This window comes from Arachis ipaensis, chromosome B4 (genome assembly GCF_059453495.1).
Source record: "Arachis ipaensis isolate K30076 ecotype BB chromosome B4, ASM5945349v1, whole genome shotgun sequence".
In the NCBI taxonomy this organism is placed as follows: Eukaryota; Viridiplantae; Streptophyta; class Magnoliopsida; order Fabales; family Fabaceae; genus Arachis; species Arachis ipaensis.
This window is the reverse complement of record NC_142439.1, coordinates 131888380-131915134: the sequence shown is the minus strand read 5'-3', so window position 1 is coordinate 131915134 and position 26755 is coordinate 131888380. Positions and strand designations below refer to the sequence as shown.

At 35.8% G+C, this 26755-nt stretch overlaps 1 protein-coding gene and 1 non-coding gene across 2 annotated transcripts; one reads left to right on the top strand and one right to left on the bottom strand.

The window, feature by feature from the left end:
- The first annotated feature begins 523 nt into the window (after positions 1-523).
- Positions 524-25449, top strand: LOC107638043 (uncharacterized). The gene is made up of 7 exons (XM_088484968.1): positions 524-616; positions 21847-21957; positions 22264-22312; positions 23078-23133; positions 23697-23764; positions 23866-23989; positions 25159-25449. Exons 1-7 carry the CDS (start codon positions 524-526, stop codon positions 25324-25326), a joined length of 669 nt encoding a protein of 222 aa, XP_088341094.1. The 3' UTR covers positions 25327-25449.
- LOC148569260 (small nucleolar RNA R71) lies at positions 7947-8054 on the bottom strand. The gene has a single exon (XR_015881442.1). It is a non-coding gene; the product is annotated as a small nucleolar RNA R71 (small nucleolar RNA).
- Positions 25450-26755: the final 1306 nt, after the last annotated feature.

Sequence of the window (26755 nt, the reverse complement as noted above, 5' to 3'; positions counted from 1 at the left end):
GGCAATTCGGGGAGAATGAAGATTGACCTCGTACAGCCGCTCATGGGGGGCAGGCACGAAGGTCTCATAATTGGCCTCTTCGTCTGTTCCCCCGCACAAGTACCCGGCCTGCCAGAACTCCGTCAACTCCGCCAGATCCATCTGGTTTGGCGAATCCTTTACATCCGAGGTTACCCAAGCGTACGGATCATAGCTCGCTGCGGAAGGGGAAGCCCGGGAGACGACACGAGGCATACCTACAGCGGGGTACCATTCCGTTAGTCTACGAGATCGGGAGCCCGAAAAATACCCAGAAGCTATGATTCGTCCTACTGAACAGTTAAAATCAAGTATGAACCAAGCAAGCCACCTAAAAATCTACCCTGGAATGGTACCCCTCCCCTAATACTCTACCTATCATTAGAAAGCCATGTAGCAACAAAACCCAAATAAGGCAACAAAAACAAACATACACAAACAGCAAGCATACAATGCCAGAACGAAAAAGGGGAAGGTCCGAGGATTACCTGGATTTTGTTAAAAAATGAAAGGACAAGAGGAAGATGTTCGTAGAAATTGCAGCAACACCCTGGAACTTCTGAGAGAAGAAGAAGGAGATAGCAAGGAAATGGGAGAGGCAAGAGCGTAAAAAAGAAGAAAAGTGGGAGATAAACTATTTAAAACTGCCTCCCAGGAAGCGCGAAAGACTGGGGGCAAAATGGTCTTTGCATGCGGGGTTTTCCAACCCATTATGAGCATTCAATGCTCAGCACGGAGAATGAAGCGATGAGCGGTTACCTTAGTAACTAAAAGACACGCACGCAGGGGGCACGTTCCCCCACGGGCGGCCGATCTGACGACGTATGGAGAAAGAAGACAAACGCGCCACCAATAGTCCTCACGGCTACCACTGGCGCGTGGGGGCACTGTTACGGCCCGGCCCAAACCTTCCGCTGGCTTGGGCCGACCTGAGCTCCACCCGACCCGAACGGTCAGGGGGCAGGGCGCTCCGTCACCGACCCAGACATGCGTCCGTAACAGCTAACCCTTAGCTGTGAAGGAAACGTCTCGGGAATAGTGGGCCTGCCTTCACAAGGCCCACCTCTGACAATATATAAGGGGAAGATTTACTCTTCTCCAGAGGTACGTCACATACTCTATCACCCTTTCCGCCTGCACACCTTACTGACAAGAGCGTCGGAGTGTCTTTGCAGGTGGCACCCCCCCTCTCACGTGAAGTACTCGGGACCTCGCGTATTGCTGATCGGCAGTCCACGACTTGACGAGCCCCTACCATCATCCCGGATCACAACCCGAACCGTTCAGCAATTGACTTACCGAACACTACTAGTACATCATATACATATTAAATCAGATCCAATTGATTCAATTTATATTAAAGGTCAAATGAAACATGTATGTAATCAAATTCAGTTTAGAATATCTGTATAATTTTAATCTTCAATCAATTTATCTATGTAATTTATCCAAAAAATTATATATTTTAGTATAATACGATGATGATAATATTTAGTGATACAATTCTCTGGTTAAAAATAATTGTCCTATTTAGATTATTCCTTTTTTTAGTTAAATTAATCGTATAATAGTTATTTAATTTTTTTAAAAATATGAGGTGAACAAGCTATTTTTGCAACTAAGTTTAACTACTTTTTTTTTGTGTTTTCTCTTTCTTCTTTGATTAGTTTTTATTGTGCCCATAAATATTGAATTAACCTAGTTGAATTTAATTACTTAAATAACTTGGTCATGTAGTATCATTATTTTTTTTATTGAAAAAGATTTTTTTTGTTTTCCTTAACAATTTAAGGATAGTAACACTATCCGAATTTATGATACCCATTTCATCCCTATCATTCGGGGAGGATAATTACCAATTTCAGTGCGGGACAAGTTTTTAATGGAGTAAGATATTAGGCGGATCAGATCAAGGCGGGTTTAAGTTATGCCCGTCTTTGTCTATCCCAGTATATATAAGTATATAATTTTAATGTATAATATATATAAAATAATTAGTAAAATACTAAAATGATTAATAATATTGTATCATATTTAAATTTTTATTTCAATTTATCTTACGTACGTAATGATAATTATATAAATTTTAAAATTTATTTTTATTTGTTAGATTTTAATATTTATAGAGGCGAATACTCATAAAAATAAATATGTACCAACAAAAAGGAATTAGGATTTAACTTTTTATTAACTGCAAGTAGAAGTGAAACAGATTTTACGTAGGTTATTATAGGGCAATGAGGTCACGTAAGACAAAAAATTGTCCTTACTCATTTCGTTGTCATTCTTGTATAATATATTTTAATTTGATAGGTTAATGACTAATTCATTTAAATTTGTAATACTTATTTAAGTAAATTAATAAATTAATTACTAAATTAACTAAAATTAGTATTAAAATAATAATCATTTCGCTTGATTTTCATAATAGAAATCGATCCTATCTAATGAAATAAGACTTTATGGTTGTTTGTTGATCTTAAATAATGGGAAGCTTGATAAAATTAATTAGGTAAGCCTATAAGTCAACAGATGAATAAATGATTGTGCGCTCTGACCCCTTTTAGAGCAATATCCTCCTCTTATTCGGTTTAAATGTAATTAATTTAATAAATTGTAATTAATTAGTATATGTATCCATGTTTTATATAAAAATATATAAGAAAAAATTTAAATTTCTAAATAAAATATGCATAATAATTTTTGCCATAAAAATTTTATAAAATTAATTAAACTTAAAATTTAATTATTGTTAATATTAAAATATTTAAATTAATGAGTAATGATTTTATTTATTTTTAAAAGTATAATAATTATTTATTAATAATGTATAGTTTATGGTTAAATAAAAATATTTAAATTAAAATTTTATCTTTTTAAATTTTTTAAATAATATTAATAATTAAATTTATAGATTTTTTTATGATTTATGAATAAAATTTTCTTCAAACCTTTTTTATTCTTATATTAAAATTAATTTGAACGAGTACAATTTAACATATGATAAAATTTGCTCTTAAATTATTTTCTTTGTTATCATAGAAAAAAAATTATTATAGAGAACAAAGTTTGTTAAAATCTATCTAAAACTATTTTATATTTTAATATCATATTCATTCTTAGAATCAAAGTAATATGGCCAACATTATTATTTATTGAAATTTATTAACATATTTGATCTATTTTTTAGTTGAAGTAGTTGTATTTGTACATAGAAATATTTTTATATTTTTTTTTAGATTAAACTCCTATCAAAATTGTTAAGGTAGTCAAATGGGTCAGTCTAACCCATTTAGATCCGACCCATTTAAGTTTGCATTATTCACGAGCCATAAATTTTCAGCCTGGACTATTCATGACCAGCCAGATAGGTCAAATGGACTTGGTCGTTTGCCCTTTTATTTTATTTTTTAAAAATATTTTGGTATCAAATATCACTTTTAGGTAAAAAATTTTAAACAAACAGTATTTTTGTTGATGAGTCAAATTTTCAAGTTAGAACAGAAGAAATATTAGTCAAAAGTAATATTTTTTTAAAAAATATATAAAAAAATAAACGAGCTACCTATTTAACTCATCACTTTTTTGGATTAATTAGGCTCAATCCGTTTTCCCCAAAATTTAAACGAGATTAATTTTAGAGATAAAATTCACCCGTTTAAATAGGTAAACATGTTAGTCTCATGGATTTAAGCCATTTTAAAGGTCCTAAAAATTGCTAAGATAAGATAAATATACAATTAAATGCATAACATCTTATCTTAACACATATGAAATGATAGAAAGAATTTGTGTCTAAAGTTTTGAATTGTTAAAATAATAATTATTGATATAGGTCCTTGATGAACAGATAATTTATACGCTTTTTGGCATTATTTTTACATAGTTTTCAGTATGATTTAGTTAGTTTTTAGTATATTTTTATTAGTTTTTAATTAAAATTCACATTTCTGGACTTTACTATGAGTTTTTATGTTTTTTTGTGATTTCAGGTATTTTCTGGCTGAAATTGAGGGACCTGAGCAAAAATCAGATTCAGAGGTTGAAGAAGGACTGCAGATGCTGTTGGATTCTGACCTCCCTGCACTCAAAGTGGATTTTATGGAGCTACAGAACTCCAAATGGCGCGCTTCTAATTGCGTTAGAAAGTAGACATCCAGGGCTTTTCAGAAATATATAATAGTCCATACTTTGTCCGAGTTTAGATGACGCAAACTGGCGTTGAATGCCAGTTCTATGTTGCAGTCTGGCGTTCAGCGCCAGAAACAAGTTGCAAAGTGGAGTTCAAAGCCAGAAACAAGTTACAAACTGGCATTCAACTCCAAGAATAACCTCTCCACGTGTAAACTTCAAGCTCAGCCCAAGCACACACCAAGTGGGCGCCGGAAGTGGATTTCTGCATCAATTACTTACTTCTGTAAACCCTAGTAGCTAGTCTAGAATAAATATGTCTTGAGTTTTGTCTTTAGTTTTATCTTTGGATTATTCTTAGATCACGTTTTGGGGGCTGGCCTCTCGGCCATGTCTAGACCTTGTTCTTATGTATTTTCAACGGTAGAGTTTCTACACTCCATAGATTAAGGTGTGGAGCTCTGCTGTTCCTTATAAATTAATGCAAAGTACTACTGTTTTTCTATTCAATTCAAGCTTATTCCTATTCTAAGATATCCATTCGCACCCAAAAATATGATGAATGTGATGATTATGTGACGCTCATCATCATTCTCACTTATGAACGCGTGCCTGACAAACACTTCCGTTCTACATGCAAACAAGCTAGAATGAGTATCTCTTAGATATCTAATATAGAGGACCGAGTCCGAGATATTAGAATCTTCGTGGTATAAGTTAGAACCCATGGATGGCCATTCCTGAGATCCGAAAAGTCTAAACCTTGTCTGTGGTATTCCGAGTAGGATCCGGGAAGGGATGGCTGTGACGAACTTCAAACTCGCGAGTGCTGGGCGTAGTGACAGACGCAAAAGGAGTGTGAATCCTATTCCAGTATGATCGAGAACCTCCAGATGATTAGCCATGCAGGTGACAGCGCATCGGACTATTTTCACAGAGAGGATGGGAAGTAGCCATTGACAATGGTGATGCTCTACACAAAGCTTGCCATGGAAGGGAGTAGGACTGATTGGATGAAGACAGCGGGAAAGCAGAGGTTTAGAGGAACGAAAGCATCTCTATACGCTTATCTGAAATTCTCACCAATGATTTACATAAGTATCTCTATCTTTATTTTCTGTTTATTTATCATTATTATTCGAAAACTCCATAACCATTTAATATCCGCCTGACTGAGACTTACAAGATGACCATAGCTTGCTTCATACCAACAATCTCCGTGGGATCGACCCTTACTCACGTAAGGTTTATTACTTGGACGATCCAGTGCACTTGCTGGTTAGTTGTACGAAGTTGTAAAACAGAATTAAGAACATGAACGTGCATATGTAGTTTTTAGCGCCGTTACCAAGGAAGTAAAGATCACGATTTCGCACACCAAGCTTTTGGCGCCGTTGCCGGGGATTGTTTGAGTTTGGACAACTGACGGTTCATCTTGTTGCTCAGATTAGGTAATTTTATTTTAATTTTAAGCTTTTTGTTTTTATTATTCTTAATTTCGAAAAAAAAAATTTAATAAATAAATTATTCTATGTTCTTCAGAATTTTTAAGAATGAATTCTAGTGTTTCATGAAGCATGTTGAAGCCTGGCTGGCTGTAAAGCCATGTCTAATTCATTTAGACTGGGGCTTCCACTTATCAGTATATGAAGTTGGATGAAGTATCAGCTGTTATATGCCTGATTTGTATCTTCTAAAGCTTGGCTGGCCATTGGCCATGTCTGGTATTTTAGACTGGAGCTTTCACTGAAAGCTTGGCTGACTAGTAAGCCATGTCTAATTCCTGGACTGGAGCTTTAGACTAACAGTGCAAGATTCCTGGAATTCTTATTAAAAATTTTGGAATCCTTATTTTTCTTTTTCAAATAATTTTCGTAAAAAATACCAAAAAAATTCATAAAATCATAAAATCAAAAATATTTTTGTGTTTCTTGTTTGAGTCTTGAGTCAAGTTTTAAGTTTGGTGTCAATTGCATTTTTTTTTAAATTTATGCATTTTTCGAAAACTCATGCATGTGTTCTTCATGATCTTCAAGTTGTTCTTGACAAGTCTTCTTGTTTGATCTTCATATTTTCTTGTCTTTTGTCTTTTCTTGTTTTTCATATGCATTCTTGAATTCTTAGTGTCTAAATATTAAAAATTTCTAAGTTTGGTGTCTTGCATGTTTTCTTTTCTTGAAAATTTTTCAAAAATAAGTCTTGATGTTCATCTTGACATTCATAGTGTTCTTGCATGCATCATGTGTTTTGATCCAAACTTTTCATGCATTGCATCACTTTCTTATTTTTCTCTTTCTTCATAAAAAAATTCAAAAAATAAAAAAATATCTTTCCCTTTTTCTTCTCATAAATTTCAAAAATTTTCATTGACTTTTTCAAAAAATTTTAAAATCTAATTGTTTCTTATGAGTCAATTCAAATTTTCAAATTAAAAATCTTATATTTTTCAAAATCTTTTTCAAAAATCATATCTTTTTCATTTTTCTTAATTATTTTCAAAAATTTTAAAAATATTTTTCAAAAATCTTTTTCTTAATTTTATCTCATAAATTTCGAAAATATCATCAACAATTAATGTTTTGATTCAAAAATTTCAAGTTTGTTACTTTCTTGTTAAGAAAGATTCAAACTTTAAGTTGTAGAATCATATCTAGTGATTACTTGTGAGTCAAGTCATTAATTTTGATTTTAAAATTCAAATCTTTTTCAAAACTAATTTTAATCATATCTTTCTATCATATCTTTTTAAATCATATCTTTTTCAAAAATTTGATTTTAAAATATCTTTTCTAACTTCTTATCTTCTTATCTTTTCAAAATTGATTTGCATATCTTTTTCAACTAATTAATTGACTTTTTATTTGTTTCTTATCTTTTTCAAAACTACCTAACCACTTTTCCCTATCTAATTTTCGAAAATACTTCCCTCTTTTTCAAATTTCCTTTTTAATTTAACTAATTGTTTTAATTTTAATTTAAGTTCAAACTTTAATTTTCGAAATTTAACTTTAAATTTTAATTTTAATTTTTTTATTTTTATTTTAATTAATTTTCGAAATTCCCTCTCTCTCATCCCTTTCTATTTATTTATTCATCTACTAACACTTCTCTTCCACCCAAAAATTCGAACCCCTTCTTCCTCTCTGTGTTCGAGTTTTTCTCCTCTCCTTCTTATATTCTTCTCTTCTTATACTTGCATAAGGAACCTCTATACTGTGACATAGAGGATTCCATATGTTCTTTTGTGTTCCCTTCTTTTTCATATGAGCAGGAGTAAGGACAAGAACATTCTTGTTGAAGCAGATCCTGAACCTGAAAGGACTCTGAAGAGGAAACTAAGAGAAGCTAAAATACAACAATCCAGAGACAACCTTACAGAAATTTTTGAAAAGGAAGAGGAGATGGCAGCTGAAAATAATAACAATGCAAGGAAGATGCTTGGTGACTTTACTGCACCAAATTCTAATTTACATGGAAGAAGCATCTCCATCCCTACCATTGGAGCAAACAATTTTGAGCTTAAGCCTCAACTAGTTTCTCTGATGCAACAAAACTACAAGTTTCATGGACTTCCATCTGAAGATCCTTTTCAGTTCTTAACTGAATTCTTGCAGATATGTGATACTGTTAAGACCAATAGGGTCGAACCCGAGGTCTACAGGCTCATGCTTTTCCCCTTTGCTGTGAGAGACAGAGCTAGAATATGGTTGGATTCTCAACCTAAAGATAGCCTGAACTCTTGGGATAAGCTGGTCACGGCTTTCTTAGCCAAGTTCTTTCCTCCTCAAAAGCTTAGTAAGCTTAGAGTGGATGTTCAAACCTTCAGACAGAAAGAAGGTGAATCCTTCTATGAAGCTTGGGAGAGATACAAGCAACTGACCAAAAAGTGTCCTTCTGACATGCTTTCAGAATGGACCATCCTGGATATATTCTATGATGGTCTATCTGAGTTATCAAAGATGTCACTGGACCATTCTGCAGGTGGATCCATTCACCTAAAGAAAATGCCTACAGAAGCTCAAGAACTTATTGACATGGTTGCTAACAACCAGTTTATGTACACTTCTGAGAGGAATCCTGTAAGTAATGGGACGCCTCAAAGGAAGGGAGTTCTTCAAATTGATGCTCTGAATGCCATATTGGCTCAGAACAAACTATTGACTCAGCAAGTCAATATGATTTCTCAGAGTCTGAATGGAATGCAAGCTGCATCCAACAGTACTCAAGAGGCATCTTCTGAAGAAGAAGCTTATGATCCCGAGAACCCTGCAATAGCAGAGGTAAATTATATGGGTGAACTTTATGGAAACACCTATAACCCCTCATGGAGAAATCACCCAAATTTCTCATGGAAGGATCAACAAAAGCCTCAACAAGGCTTTAATAATGGTGGAAGAAACAAGTTTAACAATAGTAAACCTTTTCCATCATCCACTCAGCAACAGACAGAGAATTTTGAGCAGAATCTATCTAACTTAGCAAATTTAGTCTCTGATCTATCTAAGGCCACTCTGAGTTTCATGAATGAAACAAGGTCCTCCATTAGAAATTTGGAGGCACAAGTGGGCCAGCTGAGTAAGAAGATCACTGAAACTCCTCATAGTACTCTCCCAAACAATACAGAAGAGAATCCAAAGAGAGAGTGCAAGGCCATTGATATAACCATCATGGCCGAACCTACAAGGGAGGGAGAGGACGTGAATCCCAGTGAGGAAGACCTCCTGGGACGTCCAGTGATCAACAAGGAGTTTCCCTTTGAGGAACCAAAGGAATCTGAGGCTCATCTAGAGAATAGAGATTCCATTGAACCTCCTTATGCCCTTCATGAGCTCTGATGAGTATTCTTCTTCTGAAGAGAATGAGGATGTTACTGAAGAGTAAGTTGCCAAGTACCTTGGTGCAATCATGAAGCTGAATGCCAAATTATTTGGTAATGAGACTTGGGAAGATGAACCTCCCTTGCTCATCAATGAACTGAGTGATCTGGATCAACTGACATTGCCTCAGAAGAAACATGATCCTGGAAAGTTCCTAATACCTTGTACCATAGGCACCATGACCTTTGAGAATGCTGTATGTGACCTTGGGTCAGGGATAAACCTCATGCCACTTTCTGTAATGGAGAAACTGGGAATCCTTGAGGTACATGCTGCCAATTTCTCATTAGAGATGGCAGACAAATCTATGAAAATGGCTTATGGACTTGTAGAGGACGTGTTAGTAAAGGTTGAAGGTCTTTACATCCCTGCTGATTTCATAGTCCTAGACACTGGAAAGGATGAGGATGAATCCATCATCCTTAGAAGACCCTTCCTAGCCACAGCAAAAGTTGTGATTGATGTGGACAGAGGATAGTTGGTCCTTCAACTAAATAAGGACAACCTTGTGTTTAAAACTCAAGGATCTCCTTCTGTAACAATGGAGAGAAAGCATGAAAAGCTTCTCTCAGTACAGAGTCAACTAAAGCCCCTACAGTCAAACTCTAAGTTTGGTGTTAGGAGTCTATAAAATTGACCTGATCACCTGTGTGGCTCCATGAGAGCCTACTGTCAAGCTATTGACATTAAAGAAGTGCTTGTTGGGAGGCAACCCAATTTTTATTTATCTATTTTTATTTTATTTTTATTGTTCTTTCAAGTTTTATTAGGTTCATGATCATGTGGAGTGGTGCGCAGAAATTGTGATTACACTTTAATTATGTAAAATTCATCGCTCTTTCTTTCCCTGGTAATGGCACCAAAAACATGATGCCAATACCATGGTTCACAACTTCGCACAACTAACCAGCAAGTGCACTGGGTCGTCCAAGTAATACCTTACGTGAGTAAGGGTCGAATCCCACGGAGATTGTTGGTATGAAGCAAGCTATGGTCACCTTGTAAATCTCAGTCAGGCGGATATAAAATAATAATGGGGTTTTCGAAAATAAATAATAAAATAGGGATAGAAATACTTATGTAAATCATTGGTGAGAATTTCAGATAAGCGCATAGAGATGCTTTCGTTCCTCTGAACCTCTGCTTTCCTGCTGTCTTCATCCAATCAGTCTTACTCCTTTACATGGCTGGCTTTATGCAAGGGCATCATCGTTGTCAGTGGCTACATCCCCTCCTCTCAGTGAATATGGTCAACGCACCCTGTCACGGCACGACTATTCAGTTATCGGTTCTCGATCATGCTGGAATAGGATTCACCCTCCTTTTGCGTCTGTCACTACGCCCGACAATCGCGAGTTTGAAGCTCGTCACAGTCATTCAATCATTGAATCCTACTCGGAATACCACATACAAGGTTTAGACTTTCCGGATTCTCTTGAATGCCGCCATCATTCTAGCTTACACCACAAAGATTCCGATTAAGAGATCTAAGAGATACTCATTCAGTCGAAGGTAGAACGGAAGTGGTTGTCAGGCACGCGTTCATAGGGAATGATGATGATTGTCACGTTCATCACATTCAGGTTGAAGAGCGAATGAATATCTTAGAATCGAAACAAGATGAATTGAATAGAAAATAGTAGTACTTTGCATTAATCTTTGAGGAACAGCAGAGCTCCACACCTTAATCTATGGAGTGTAGAAACTCTACCGTTGAAAATACATAAGTGATAAGTCCAGGCATGGCCGAGATGGCCAGCCCCTCTGATCTAAGAACCAGGCGTCCAAAGATGTCTAATACAATAGTAAAAGGTCCTATTTATAATAAACTAGTCACTAGGGTTTACAGAAATAAGTAATTGATGCATAAATCCACTTCCGGGGCCCACTTGGTGTGTGCTTGGGCTGAGCTTGAGTGTTGCACGTGTAGAGGTCCTTCTTGGAGTTGAACGCCAGCAGTTGTGCCAGTTTGGGCGTTCAACTCTGGTATTGGATCCTTTTCTGGCGCTGGACGCCAGAATTGGGCAGAGAGCTGGCGTTGAACGCCGGTTTGCGTCGTCTATTCTTGGCTAAAGTATGGACTATTATATATTTCTGGAAAGCCCTGGATGTTTACTTTCCAACGCAATTGGAAGCGCGCCATTTCGAGTTCTGTAGCTCCAGAAAATCCACTTTAAGTGCAGGGCGGTCAGAATCCAACAGCATCAGCAGTCCTTCTTCAACCTCTGAATCTGATTTTTGCTCAAGTCCCTCAATTTCAGTAAGAAAATACTTGAAATCACAGAAAAACACACAAACTCATAGTAAAGTCCAGAAATGTGAATCTAACATAAAAACTAATGAAAACATCCCTAAAAGTAACTAGATTCTACTAAAAACATACTAAAAACAATACCAAAAAGCGTATAAATTATCCGCTCATCACAACACCAAACTTAAATTGTTGCTTATCCCCAAGCAACTGAAAATCAAGTAGGATAAAAAGAAGAAAATATACTATAAATTCCAAACTATCAATGAAACATAGCCCCAATCAAATGAGCGGGACTTATAGCTTTTTGCCTCTTGAATAGTTTTGGCATCTCACTTCATCCATTGAGGTTCAGAATGATTGGCATCTATAGGAACTCAGAGTTCAGATAGTGTTATTGATTCTCCTAGTTCATTATGATGATTCTTGAACACAGCTATTTTATGAGTCTTGGCCGTGGCCCTAAGCACTTTGTTTTCCAGTATTACCACCGGATACATAAATGCCACAGACACATAATTGGGTGAACCTTTTCAGATTGTGACTCAGCTTTGCTAAAGTCCCCAATTAGAGGTGTCCAGGGTTCTTAAGCACACTCTTCTTTTGCTTTGGACCTTGACTTTAACCGCTCAATCTCAAGTTTTCACTTGACACCTTCACGCCACAAGCACATGGTTAGGGACAACTTGGTTTAGCCGCTTAGACCAGGATTTTATTCCTTTAGGTCCTCCTATCCACTGATGCTCAAAGCCTTGGGATCCTCTTTATTTACCCTTGCCTTTTGGTTTTAAGGGTTATTGGCTTTTTGCTCTTACCTCTTGGTTTTAAGAGCTTTTGGCTTTTTCTGCTTGCTTTTTTTTTCGCCTATTTTATATTTTTTTTCTGCAAGCTCTGTTCTTTGCTGCTTTTTCTTGCTTCAAGAATCATTTTTATGATTTTTCAGATTATCAAATAACATGTCTCCTAGTCATCATTCTTTCAAGAGCCAACATATTTAACATTCTTAAACAACAACTTCAAAAGACATATGCACTGTTCAAGCATACATTCAGAAAACAAGAAGCATTGTCACCACATCAATATAATTAAGCTAAGTTCAAGGATAAATTCAAAACTCATGTACTTCTTGTTCTTTTGAATTAAAACATTTTTCATTTAAGAGAGGTGATGGATTCATAGGACATTCATAACTTTAAGACATAGTTACTAACTACTAATGATCATGTAATGAGGACACAAACATAGATAAGCACATAACATAGAAAACGAAAAACAGAAGAAATAAGAACAAGGAATGAATCCACCTTAGTGATGGTGGCGTTTCCTTCTTGAGGAACCAATGATGTCCTTGAGCTCTTCTATGTCTCTTCCTTGTCTTTGTTGCTCCTCCCTCATTGCTTTTTGATCTTCTCTTATTTCATGAAGCATGATGGAGTGCTCTTGATGTTCCACCCTTAGTTGTCCCATGTTGGAACTTAATTCTCCTAGGGAGTTATTAATTTGCTCCCACAAATTCTGTGGAGGAAACTGTATCCCCTGAGGTATCTCAAGGATTTCTTGATGATGAGCTTCTTCATGTGCCTGTTGAGATCCATGAATGTGCTCTCTTGTTTGCTCTATCCTTTTCTTAGTGATGGGCTTGTGAGATGGATCTTTCCATCTCCCATGGCTCAAAGGTGGAAGCCTTTGTCTTTCCTTTCCCTTTTCCAGAGGTTTCTCCGGTCTTAGGTGCCATTAATGGTAATGGAAAAACAAAAAGCTTATGCTTTTACCACACCAAACTTAGAATGTTGCTCGCCCTCGAGAAAAAGAAGAAAGAATAGAAGAAGAAGAAGAAGATATGGAGGAGATGGAGGGATGTGTGTATGGATGTGAGTGGTGAATAGAAAACAGAAGAGATGGTCATGAATGGAGAACGAGAGGGTGAGGTGGGTAGGGATCCTGTGAGGTCCACAGATCCTGAGATGATCCTGTGGGATCCACAGATCCTAAGATGATCATGTGGGGTCCACAGATCCTGAGGTGTTCAAGTATTTACAACCTTGCACCAAATTAGGCATGTAAAATGCCCTTGCACACAACTCTGGGCGTTCAGCGCCAGGTTGGTGCCCATTTTGGGCGTTCAACGCCCATTTGTTGCCATTTCTGGCGTTGAACGCCAGAACCATGCTTGTTCTGGGCGTTCAGCGTCCAGATGCTGCCCATTTTGGGCGTTCAGCGCCAGAACCATGCTCTGTTCTGGCGTTGAACGCCAGGCAGATGCTCCTCCAGGGTGTAATTTTTCTTCTGCTGTTTTTTATTCCGTTTTTAAATTTTTTGTTTATTTTGTGACTCCACATGATCATGAACCTATAAAGACATATAACTAAGAAAAATATAGTTAGATAAATAAAAATTGGGTTGCCTCCCAACAAGCGCTTCTTTAATGTCAGTAGCTTGACAGTGGGCTCTCATGGAGCCTCACAGATGTTCAGAGCATTGTTGAGACTCTCCAACACCAAACTTAGAGTTTGGATATGGGAGTTCAACACCAAACTTAGAGTTTGGTTGTAGCCTCCCAACACCAAACTTAGAGTTTAACTGTGGGGGCTTTGGTTGACTCTGCTTTGAGAGAAGCTTTTTATGCTTCCTCTCCATGGATGCAGAGAGAGATCCTTGAGTTGTAAACACAAGGTTGTCCTCATTTAATTGAAGGATCAATTCTCCTCTGTCCACATCAATCACAGCTCTTGCTGTGGCCAGGAAAGGTCTTCCTAGGATGATGGATTCATCCTCTTCCTTTCCAGTATCCAAGACTATGAAATCAGCAGGGATGTAAAGGCCTTCAACCTTTACTAACACGTCCTCTACTTGTCCATAAGCCTATTTTCTTGAATTGTCTGCCATCTCCAATGAGATTTTAGCAGCTTGCACCCCATAGATTCCCAGTTTCTCTATTACAGAGAGGGGCATGAGGTTTATTCCTGAACCAAGGTCACACAGAGCCTTAAAGATCATGGTGCCTATGGTACAAGGTATTATGAACTTTCCAGGATCCTGTCTCTTCTGAGGCAATATCAGTTGATCCAGATCACTTAGTTCATTGATGAACAAGGGAGGTTCATCTTCCCAAGTTTCAATACCAAATAATTTGACATTCAGCTTCATGATTGCACCAAGAAACTTGGCAGTTTGCTCTTCACTAACATCCTCATTTTCTTCAGAAGATGAATACTCATCAGAGCTCATGAAGGGCATAAGGAGGTTCAATGGAATCTCTATGGTCTCTAGATGAGCCTCAGAGTCCTTTGGTTCCTCAGAGGGAAGCTCCTTATTGATCACTGGACGTCCCAGGAGGTCTTCCCCCTTGGGGTTCACGTCCTCCTCTCCCTCTTTGGGTTCGCCCATTTTGGATATGTCAATGGCCTTACATTCTCCTTTTGGATTCTCTTCTGTATTGCTTGGGAGAGTACTAGGAGGGATTTCAGTGATCCGTTTACTCAGTTGGCCCACTTGTGCTTCCAAATTTCTAATAGAAGACCTTGTTTCATTCATGAAACTCACAGTGGCCTTAGATAGATCAGAGACTAAGTTTGCTAAGCTAGATGGGTTCTGCTCAGAATTCTCTGTCTGTTGCTGAGTGGATGATGGAAAAGGCTTGCTATTGCTAAACCTGTTTCTTCCACCATTATTAAAGCCTTGTTGAGGCTTTTGATCCTTCCATGAGAAATTTGGATGATTTCTCCATGATGAGTTATAGGTGTTTCTATAAGGTTCACCTAAGTAATCCACCTCTGCTATTGCAGGGTTCTCAGGATCATAAGCTTCTTCTTCAGAAGATGCCTCTTGAGTACTGTTGGATGCGGCTTGCATTCCATTCAGACTCTGAGAAATCATATTGACTTGCTGAGTCAATATTTTGTTCTGAGCCAATATGGCATTCAGAGTATCAATCTCAAGAACTCCCTTCTTCATAGGCGTCCCATTATTCACAGGATTCCTTTCAGAAGTGTACATGAACTGGTTATTTGCAACCATGTCAATGAGTTCTTGAGCTTCTGCAGGCATTTTCTTTAGGTGAATGGATCCACCTGCAGAGGTATCCAATGACATCTTAGATAACTCAGACAGGCCATCATAGAATATATCCAGGATGGTCCATTCTGAAAGCATGTCAGAAGGACACTTTTGGTCAACTGTTTGTATCTTTCCCAAGCTTCATAGAGGGATTCACCTTCCTTCTGTCTGAAGGTCTGAACATCCACTCTAAGCTTGCTTAGCTTTTGAGGAGGAAAGAACTTGGCTAAGAAAGCCGTGACCAGCTTATCCCAAGAGTTCAGGCTATCTCTGGGTTGAGAGTCCAACCACACTCTAACTCTGTCTCTTACAGCAAAAGGGAAAAGCATGAGCCTGTAGACTTCAGGATCTACTCCATTAGTCTTAACAGTATCACATATCTGCAAGAATTCAGTTAAGAACTGAAAAGGATCTTCAGATGGAAGTCCATGAAACTTGCAGTTCTGCTGCATCAGAGAAACTAATTGAGGTTTCAGCTCAAAGTTGTTTGCTCCAATGGCAGGAATGGAGATGCTTTTTCCATGTAAATTGGAATTTGGTACAGTAAAGTCACCAAGCATTCTCCTTGCATTGTTGTTGGGTTCGGCTGCCATCTCCTTTACTTGTTCGAAATTTTCAATCAAGTTGTCTCTGGATTGTTGTAATTTAGCTTCTCTTAATTTCCTCTTCAGAGTCCTTTCAGGTTCTGGATCAGCTTCAACAAGAATGCCTTTTTCTCTATCCCTGCTCATAAGAAAGAGGAGAGAAAAAGAAAAGAAGAGGAATCCTCTATGTCACAGTAAAGAGGTTCCTTATTGTTAGTAGAAGAAAAGAAGAAGAGAAAAATCTGAACTCAGAAAGAGAGAGAGAGGGTTCGGATTTTGGTGGGTGAGGGAGAGATGTTAGTAGATGAATAAATAAATAGAATAAGATGAGAGAGGGGAAATTTCGAAAATAATTTTTGAAAAAGAGTTAGTGATTTTTGAAAATAGTTTTTGAAAAAGGTTAGTAGTTTTTTTTCGAAAATTCAAAATAAAAATAAAATAATTAGTTAATTAAAAAGAAATTTTTGAAAAAGGGGGAAGATATTTTCGAAAATAGAGAGAGAGAGTTAGTTAGGTGGTTTTGAAAAAGGTAAGAAACAAACAAAAAGTTAGTTAGTTAGTTGAAACAAAAATCAATTTTGAAAAGATAAGGAGTTGGGAAGTTAGAGAAGATATTTTGAAATCAAATTTTTGAAAAAAGATAAGATAAGAAGATATTTTTGAAAAGATATGATAGAAATTAGTTTTTGAAAAAGATTTGAATTTTTAAAATCACAATTAATGACTTGATTCACAAGAAATCACAAGATATGATTCTAGAACTTAAAGTTTGAATCTTTCTTAACAAGCAAGTAACAAACTTGAAATTTTTGAATCAAAACATTAATTGTTATTATTATTTTCGAAAATAACTAAGAAAAATGAAAAAGATTTGATTTTTGAAAAAGATAAGATTTTTAAATTGAAAATTTGATTTGACTCATAAAAACAACTAGATTTTAAAAATTTTTGAAAAAGTCAAATCTAATTTTCGAAATTTTGAGAGAGAAAAAGGGAAAGATTTTTTTTTTTTGATTTTTGAATTTTTAATGAAGAGAGAGAAAAACAAGAAAAATGATGCAATGCATGAAAGTTATGGATCAAAACAATGAATGCATGCAAGAATGCTATGAATGTCAAGATGAACACCAAGAACACTATGAAGATCATGATGAACATCAAGAACACATTTTTGAAAAATTTTTAATGCAGAGAAGACATGCAAGACACCAAACATAGAATTCTATAATGCTTAGACACTTAAGAATTCAAGAATGCATATGAAAAACAAGAAAAGACACAAAACATGCAAATGCAAAGATCAAACAAGAAGACTTACCAAGAACAACTTGAAGATCATGAAGAACACTATGAATGCATGAATTTTTGAAAAATGCAAGATGCACATGCAATTGACACCAAACTTATAACATAACACATGACTCAAACAAGAAACACAAAAAATATTTTTGATTTTTATGATTTTCTAAATTTTTTTGGATTTTTATTTTATATTTTTTGAAAATTATTTAGAAAAGAGAAAAATAAGGATTCAAAATTTTTAATATGAATTCCAGGAATCTTATGCTCTAAAGCTCCAATCAAAGGGTCAGGCATGGCTTAATAGCCAACCAAGCTTTAGTATGTAACTCAGACATGACACGTCTAACATGCTCTACAGTCATATTAAACATGGCTTTACAGCCAGCCATGCTTCATGAAACACTAGAATTCATTCTTTAAAAATTCTGAAGAAAATTACATTTTTGAAAACACTATTTTTTTTTCTGAACACAAAAGAAAAATTTTTAAAAGATTTTTGAAAAATTTTTTAAAACTTTTTGAAAAGAAAACGAAAATAAAGTTACCCAATCTGAGCAACAAGATGAACCGTCAGTTGTCCAAACTTGAACAATCCCCGGCAACGGCGCCAAAAACTTGGTGCGCAGAAATTGTGATTACACTTTAATTATGTAAAATTCATCGCTCTTTCTTTCCCTGGTAATGGCGCCAAAAACATGATGCCAATACCATGGTTCACAACTTCGCACAACTAACCAGCAAGTGCACTGGGTCGTCCAAGTAATACCTTACGTGAGTAAGGGTCGAATCCCACAGAGATTGTTGGTATGAAGCAAGCTATGGTCACCTTGTAAATCTCAGTCAGGCGGATATAAAATAATAATGGGGTTTTCGAAAATAAATAATAAAATAGGGATAGAAATACTTATGTAAATCATTGGTGAGAATTTCAGATAAGCACATAGAGATGCTTTCGTTCCTCTGAACCTCTGCTTTCCTGCTGTCTTCATCCAATCAGTCTTACTCCTTTCCATGGCTGGCTTTATGCAAGGGCATCACCGTTGTCAGTGGCTACATCCCCTCCTCTCAGTGAAAATGGTCAACGCACCCTGTCACGGCACGGCTATTCATCTGTCGGTTCTCGATCATGCTGGAAAAGGATTCACCCTCCTTTTGCGTCTCTCACTACGCCCGGCAATCGCGAGTTTAAAGCTCATCACAGTCATTCAATCATTGAATCCTACTCGGAATACCACAGACAAGGTTTAGACTTTCCGAATTCTCTTGAATGCCGCCATCATTCTAGCTTACACCACGAAGATTCTGATTAAGAGATCTAAGAGATACTCATTCAGTCGAAGGTAGAACGGAAGTGGTTGTCAGGCACGTGTTCATAGGGAATGATGATGATTGTCACGTTCATCACATTCAGGTTGAAGAGCGAATGAATATCTTAGAAGCGAAACAAGATGAATTGAATAGAAAACAGTAGTACTTTGCATTAATCTTTGAGGAACAGCAGAGCTCCACACCTTAATCTATGGAGTGTAGAAACTCTACCGTTGAAAATACATAAGTGATAAGTCCAGGCATGGCCGAGATGGCCAGCCCCTCTGATCTAAGAACCAGGCGTCCAAAGATGTCTAATACAATAGTAAAAGGTCCTATTTATAATAAACTAGTCACTAGGGTTTACAGAAATAAGTAATTGATGCATAAATTCACTTCCGGGGCCCACTTGGTGTGTGCTTGGGCTGAGCTTGAGTATTGTACGTGTATAGGTCCTTCTTGGAGTTGAACGCCAGCAGTTGTGCCAGTTTGGGCGTTCAACTCTGGTTTTGGATCCTTTTCTGGCGCTGGACGCCAGAATTGGGCAGAGAGCTGGCGTTGAATGCCAGTTTGCGTCGTCTATTCTTGGCTAAAGTATGGACTATTATATATTGCTGGAAAGCCCTGGATGTCTACTTTCCAACGCAATTGGAAGCGCGCCATTTCGAGTTCTGTAGCTCCAGAAAATCCACTTTGAGTGCAGGGAGGTCAGAATCCAATAGCATCAGCAGTCCTTCTTCAACCTCTAAATCTTATTTTTGCTCAAGTCCCTCAATTTCAGTCAGAAAATACCTGAAATCACAGAAAAACACACAAACTCATAGTAAAGTCCAGAAATGTGAATTTAACATAAAAACTAATGAAAACATCCCTAAAAGTAACTAGATTCTACTAAAAACATACTAAAAACAATGCCAAAAAGCGTATAAATCATCCGCTCATCATGGAGTCACAAAATAAATACAAAAATTAAAAACAGAATCAAAAACAGCAGAAGGAAAATCACATCCTGGAGGAAGGACTTACTGGTGTTTAAACCCCAGTAAGGAGCATCTGGCTGGCGTTCAACGCCAGAACAGAGCATGGATCTGGCGTTGAACGCCAGAAACAAGCAACATCCTGGCATTTGCACCCTAAGAAGAGCTGGCGCTGAACGCCAGAAACAAGCATGAAGCTGGCGTTCAACGCTAGAAACATGCTGCACATGGGCGTTGAACGCCCAGAACAATCATCACTTCGGCGTTTAAATGCCAGAAATGCATGCAAAGGCATTTTACATGCCTAATTGGTGCAGGGATGTAAATCCTTGACACCTCAGGATCTGTGGACCCATAGGATCATCTCAGCATCTGTGGACCCCACAAGATCCCCACCTACCTCCACTCATATTCTTCCCTCTTCTCAACACTCACCATTCCCAATAAACACCCTTCCCCAAAACCCTTCACCAATCACCTCAATCTCTCTTCCCTATTACCCCTTCACCACTCACATTCATCCACTCTTCCCCATAAACCCCACCTATCTTCAAAATTCAAAATCACTTTCCCACCCAAACCCACCCCATATGGCCGAACCTACTCCCTCTCCCCTCACTATATAAACCCCTCAATCCCTCCTTCATTTTCACACAACACAACCCTATCTTCTTTACCTTGGCCGAATACACCTCCCCCCACTCTCCTCCATATTTTCTCTTCTTCTTCTACCTCTTTCTTTCTTCTTTTGCTCGGGGACGAGAAAACATTTTAAGTTTGGTGTGGTAAAAGCATAGCTTTTTATTTTTTCATAACCATTTATGGCACCTAAGACCAGAGAAACCTCTAGAAAGAGGAAAGGGAAGGCAATTGCTTCCACCTCTGAGTCAGAGGAGATGGAGAGATTCATCCCAAGGGAATACAGACGAAAATTTCTGACAGATTTTATCCTACGGAAATACAGACAGAATTTCAGAGGGATTTTTTGTCGGAAAACCAAAAAAATGGATTAATATAAATTACAGACGGAAAAGAGAATCCCTCGATAATTCTGTCAGAAAATTAATTTTTTTCCGTGAGAAATGGTTACAGACAGAAAATTCGTCTGTAATTAAATAGACAAAACGTTGCATTTTATTAAATTATTACAGACGGATTTTCCGTCTGTAATTTAAAATTTTCCGTCGGAAATGTTGAAATAAGGGGTTTGCTTTAAGCGTGGCTCCTCATTTCACACGATACCTATCCGCGCCTCCACACCCCTTTCTTCCAAACGCTCCATCGGCGGCGCCTCTCCGCCTTGCACCACCGTCGCACTGAACTTCCGTCACACCGAAGCTCCGTCACACCCCCTCCCGACGCTTCTTCGTGTGTTGCTCGCGTCGCTTCGTATCGAACCCTAATATGCAGAAATCGCTCTGTTTCGATCTTGCTCAGCTGTGCAGGTAACCCTAATCTATTCCACACCTTTATCACTCTTCCTATTCGCTGCTACACTGACGCCAGCCTCTCCTCCTGTTCGCCATTTTCCGTCGAGCTTTTCTGCATCTCGTCCGATTCACCACCTCTCCTTGAACTTTGCAGCGCGCTGCCGTCGTTCTAGTCTTGGTATGGTTTCTGTGGTCCAATTCTTATTGTATTTGCTATCCTCTTACGCATGCATAGCTATTTTGTTTTATTTTTCTTTTGCTTTCTTTCTTTCTTTCTCCTTCGTTTTCCTTCTCGCACTTCTGGATCTGCTACCACTCATAGAATTTCTTGTTCCAGAATATCGAGAATCTATCCTTAGATTCGGTTAATTTTTGAACTTATCACTTTCAGTTTTTTGGATTTTTATTTCCATGTTTGAAATACTGATTGTGTAGATTTTGTTGTTCAATTAGTTCATTCTTTTTTCAGTTACTGAGATGATTATATGGCTTTAAGTCTAAAATATGAGCAATACAATAATGTCTGTGAGTAAAGTATAAAATATTTTCTATTGTAATGTTTTAGCTTGGAGTGTTCTATATTACACACTATGAATTCTACATGCATCATAGATCAGCTTATTCTTGAATCCTATGCAAAGCAAGAGCTAATAGAATAGCAGTAATGTCTGTGAATATTTTACTTAGGAATTAAAATGTATAGATGGCATATGCAACTATATTTTACTTAAGATGAAACTATATTTATTAACTTGATGACTTTTTTTCTTTAGGAATTATTTGAGATCCCACGTGGCCAAGGTCTTGGTGGTGGTGAAGACATTATTAGATTAGAAATTTGTATTCCTTTTCTAATTCAAATACAGCATGAAGGTGTATAATTTTATTATGCAAGTGGATGTAAATTTTCAGGTGGCCACCAATTCATTCTCTGTTCATGTGATGGAAAAATTATTAGCTGTTGGTAACTCAGAAAGTTTATCTGTGTCATTGCTTCAGAAGATTCATGGAAACCTCATAAAGGTTCAACATCTAATTTCTTTTCTTTGGGATACTGTAATATTCCTGTTTGCTATGGTGCACGTGTTTAATCGTGAAGTTTTATTAAGATGTCAGGCTTCAAAAGAAAAAGCTACTAGCCAGAGCTTTTGGTTATATATATATGAAATCAGTTTTCACCTCATTGGCTATTTTATGTGTTTTCTAATTTACATGTATAAGCTCATTGACTTTAAAAATATTGTGCACTTGTGCTTGCTTGTTTCTGTACTTTATCTAGTAAAAACTGCTTGCAATTTTTTCATCATTTTGCTCAAAACTTGCTTACAGGAGGCCCATAACAAGTCAAGATCTGTGACCAAGGCTCCTGCCATGAAGGGTTAGTATAATTCTGGTCTATTTTCTTAGTTTCTTCCTATATCAATAACCTACATATCAATATATACCTGCAAATCTATAAGATATATTGTTTCAAGGGATCCACACAACAGAAAATAGAAGAGGAATTGAAGGTTAAGATAATAATACCTACTTCAAAAGAAGATGATTTTGTTAGTAAGTTCCTCTGTTCCTGGCTGTACCTAAGTTATTGCCTAACTTGTATGGATCAAATTGAAATGTTTATTTTCTATTATGCTTTCATTTTAACTTTGATATGGTTATGTCATAGCTGATTTAATATAATTCATTCACAATATAATATATTCAGTTCATGAGTGTTTCTTAACTCTATATATGTAGCACTTGATTGATTGAGAGACCAGCACATAGTAATTATATGTGCAGGAATCTTTCATTGGCTCAGTTGGTGGATTTTCATTTAAGTAGAGCCTCTTCCCTCTTACCAGCTTGACTCCTTACTACTGTGCCATAAGAAAATTCAATATCTAAATGATTTGTTGTAATGGTCTTTTGCAGCCATTGAGGGCACTTCTGTTGATAGTGTGAATTTAGCTGTAGAAAAGATATAGGCTATAATTGGTAGCTATTTACATAATCAATATAAAATATAGTTATTTTTATTGATATAATATAATATAATTAGATGCATATATAAAATTATTTTATATAACTAATAATCATCACTTAAATTTATTAATTAACTATATTTGTGTTTCAAAATAATAATGCAATTGTATTATAGGAAGTGCAAGGGTGGGACGGATTGTTATGAGTGCAGCAGCAGAGCATCTGACACCTGTGAGTTTGGAGTTAGGAGGAAAGTGTCCAGCATTGCTTTATTAAACAAGACACATAAAAAGATCTGAAAAGGGAAAAAGAATTTTTGTTTTCTTATTAGTTTTGTTAATTAACTTGATTTGATATTTATTGCTATTATAATAGTGTTTGTCATGTCGTATTTCTTAAATAGATTAAAATGTGTAGCTTTAAGACATTTTTTTATTTCTAGAATAAAAACTGTTATATATACCTTTTAAACATTAAAACCTAGGGGATCGGAGTTGCTAAATATTGGCTTTCTCTTCAACTTCTTACTTGCAGAATTATAGAAGGGTCAATCAGTTGCCGGTAAAAAAATGGATTCACAGCTTTAATTTTTGTCAAACACTAAACAAAGATTAGATGTAGTGGATTTTTAGGTTTTGATTAGATTAGGTTTAGTTAGATTTGTTTTTTTCTAATTTTAGTAATTAGTTTGATTTAAAATTTGTTGTTAAAACTTTTTTCCTCATGGTTTTTCAATTTTTGGTGTTTTCTTTCACTGCACTATCTTTTTCTTTTGCTGCTGCTTCTTGCTGCAGTGTGATAGTGATCCTTCTACTTGGAGCTACATCAATGATCATGTTCATTTTCAATTTCATATAGGACAGTAAGTTTGACTTGCTTCAGTAATAGCATATTCTGGTTGTTTAATAATGTAGAACATATGCATCTAGATTCTTTAAACTTTCTTACTTTTCATTGTTATAGGTGGTATGCTTCACTTGGGATGTATGATATGGCTGTCAAGCATATGATGAAAATCTTGGCCTGCAGTCACCAGTCCAAGGCAACACAGGAATTATTTCTTAGTGACTTTCTTCAAACTGTGAAGGTGATAGTGACTCTATTTCCTTTTCAGATCTCATGCTTAGAACCTAATTGTTAAAATAGTGAACTGCCAATAGTTTGATTTAATGTAATTCCTGATTGTTAAAATACTGAATCATATGACAATAAAATTTACTTTTTGAGCATATATATTACTTATTTGAAAATTCATAAACTGGTTTCATAAACTGGCACATCATCATGGCTTCACTTAACAAGAACTATGTTGACATGGATGAGTATCCTGTCACCACTGAGATCCAGGTTTCTCTGTTTCTTTCTTTCTTTCTTTATTTATTTATTTATCACTTCACTTGATCATAAAAAACTAATTGGGGGTCATGTGAGATCTTTTCAACCGTGAACAAGATTGTTTGAATTATGGCTTAAATAGATTTTTGGCCTTACAGATTTTTTCTTTTAGTGGTTTTGGTAAAAAAAAAAAGTATTCAGAAGTGAAATTAGTCCCTTCTGTCATCCAAAATTAAAGAAATTTGGATATGGTTACTTATCTTTGAATCATAGGAACCATAGGTTTAGTTTACCATAAAATTGCTAAATTTTACATGGATCATAACCTTATTTAAACCCTTAAGTTTTTTTAATTTTTAAACTTATTGAGGGAAAGTGATATTGAAAGAGCTTGATTATTTGGTTGGTTTATTAGGCTGAGATTTTCGTTGGTTGGACAATAGATCTATCTGTAACAAGTGTTGGAGAAAGGAGGATTTTTCCTTTTTTATTTTTATTTATTTTTTTATGTCAAAGCATCAACTAGAATAAAAAAGTAGCTTACATATGATAGATAGATTTTGGTTTTTATGACGTTTGCCCTCAAAATTTGGTGTTTCTGTTGGTAACTTTTTAGATCTCATGTGTTTTCTGGTCAGAAAATGGAGTGAATTGCTATAACTAAAATAGCCACTGAATTCTGAATCTTATGTGAAGTAGTAACATTGAACTATTGAAAGCTGTGATATTGCTCTATTCAAATTTGTCTGTAAAATTCAAATATACGACTGGGTAATGTTGCAGCAGGTGATGCAGAATCCTAACTTCATGACCATGGCTGAGCGCCTGGGTAATGCATTGATGCAGATATTTATAAACTTCCTGTACTCTGTTATATAAAATATCTATTGGTTGATAACATATCTATACTATCTATCTCAGGATCCATCTATGTCTTCCATGCTTGAAAGTCTTACTAGTCCTTCAAATAAAGATCAGCTTGAGGAGAGAATGGCATGCATAAAAGAAGATCCATCTTTGAAGCATATTTTAGATGAGATAGAGACTGGTGGTCCTACTGCTATGATGAGGTTTAGATGGCAAAATTAGGATGGTCATCTTATTTTTTGGGTATCTTTTTATTGAGACACTGAGATATTGAATAGTGGTGTTGAAAAATAATATCCAATTTTATAGGTATCGTATAAGGAATATTATGTTTATCTATGAATATTATGTTTATCTATGTGATTTTTGGCTTTCTTTTCTTCAATTTACAGTGTGTTTGATAGAGTAAATTTAGAAAACAAATCTAAAGTATTTATTTTGTAATGGAAAAATTCAAAAAAAATTATTTTACTTTACTGACAGATTTACAGGATTTTCTGTCTGTATTCAGAGTGTGGGATGATTTTTCAAGGTTCAAATTACAGACGAAAAATTTGTCGGAAAATTTGTTTCTGTCTGTAATTACAGACGGAAAATCTGTCGGAAAATCTGTCTGTAATTACAGACAGAAAATCTGTCGAAAAATCCGTCTGTAATTACAGACAAAAAATCCGTCTGTAATTACAGACGAAAAATCCGTCTGTAATTACAGACAAAAAATCCGTCTGAAAATCCGTCTGTAATTACAGACGGAAAATCCGTCGGAAAGTTCGTCACCTTCGGGAAATGGATGGAAAATTTACAGAGGGAAAATCCGTCGGTAAATAATTTCTGACGAGGCTTTTACAGAGGGACAAAATCCGTCGGTAATTTCATCGGTAACTAAAAATCCGTCTGTAATAAAGACTAAATCTGTCTGTATTAATCTATTTTCTAGTAGTGTCTTTGTCTATCCCAGTATATATAAGTATATAATTTTAATGTATAATATATATAAAATAATTAGTAAAATACTAAAATAATTAATAATATTGTATCATATTTAAATTTTTATTTCAATTTATGTTACGTATGTAATGATAATTATATAAATTTTAAAATTTATTTTTATTTATTAGATTTTAATATTTATAAAGGCGAATACTCATAGAAATAAATAGGTACCAACAAAAACGAATTAGAATTTAACTTTTTATTAACTGCGAGTAGAAGTGAAACAGGTTTTACGTAAGTTATTATAGGGCAATGAGGTCACGTAAGACAAAAAGTTGTCCTTACTCATTTCGTTGTCATTTTTGTATAATATATTTTAATTTGATAAGTTAATGACTAATTCATTTAAATTTGTAATATTTATTTAAGTGAATTAATAAATTAATTACTAAATCAACTAAAATTAGTATTAAAATAATAATCATTTCGCTTGATTTTCATAATAGAAATCGATCCTATCTAATGAAATAAGACTTTATGGTTGTTTGTTGATCTTAAATAATGGGAAGCTTGATAAAATTAATTAGGTAAGCCTATAAGTCAACAGATGAATAAATGATTGTGCGCTCTGACCCCTTTTAGAGCAATATCCTCCTCTTATTCGGTTTAAATGTAATTAATTTAATAAATTGTAATTAATTAGTATATGTATCCATGT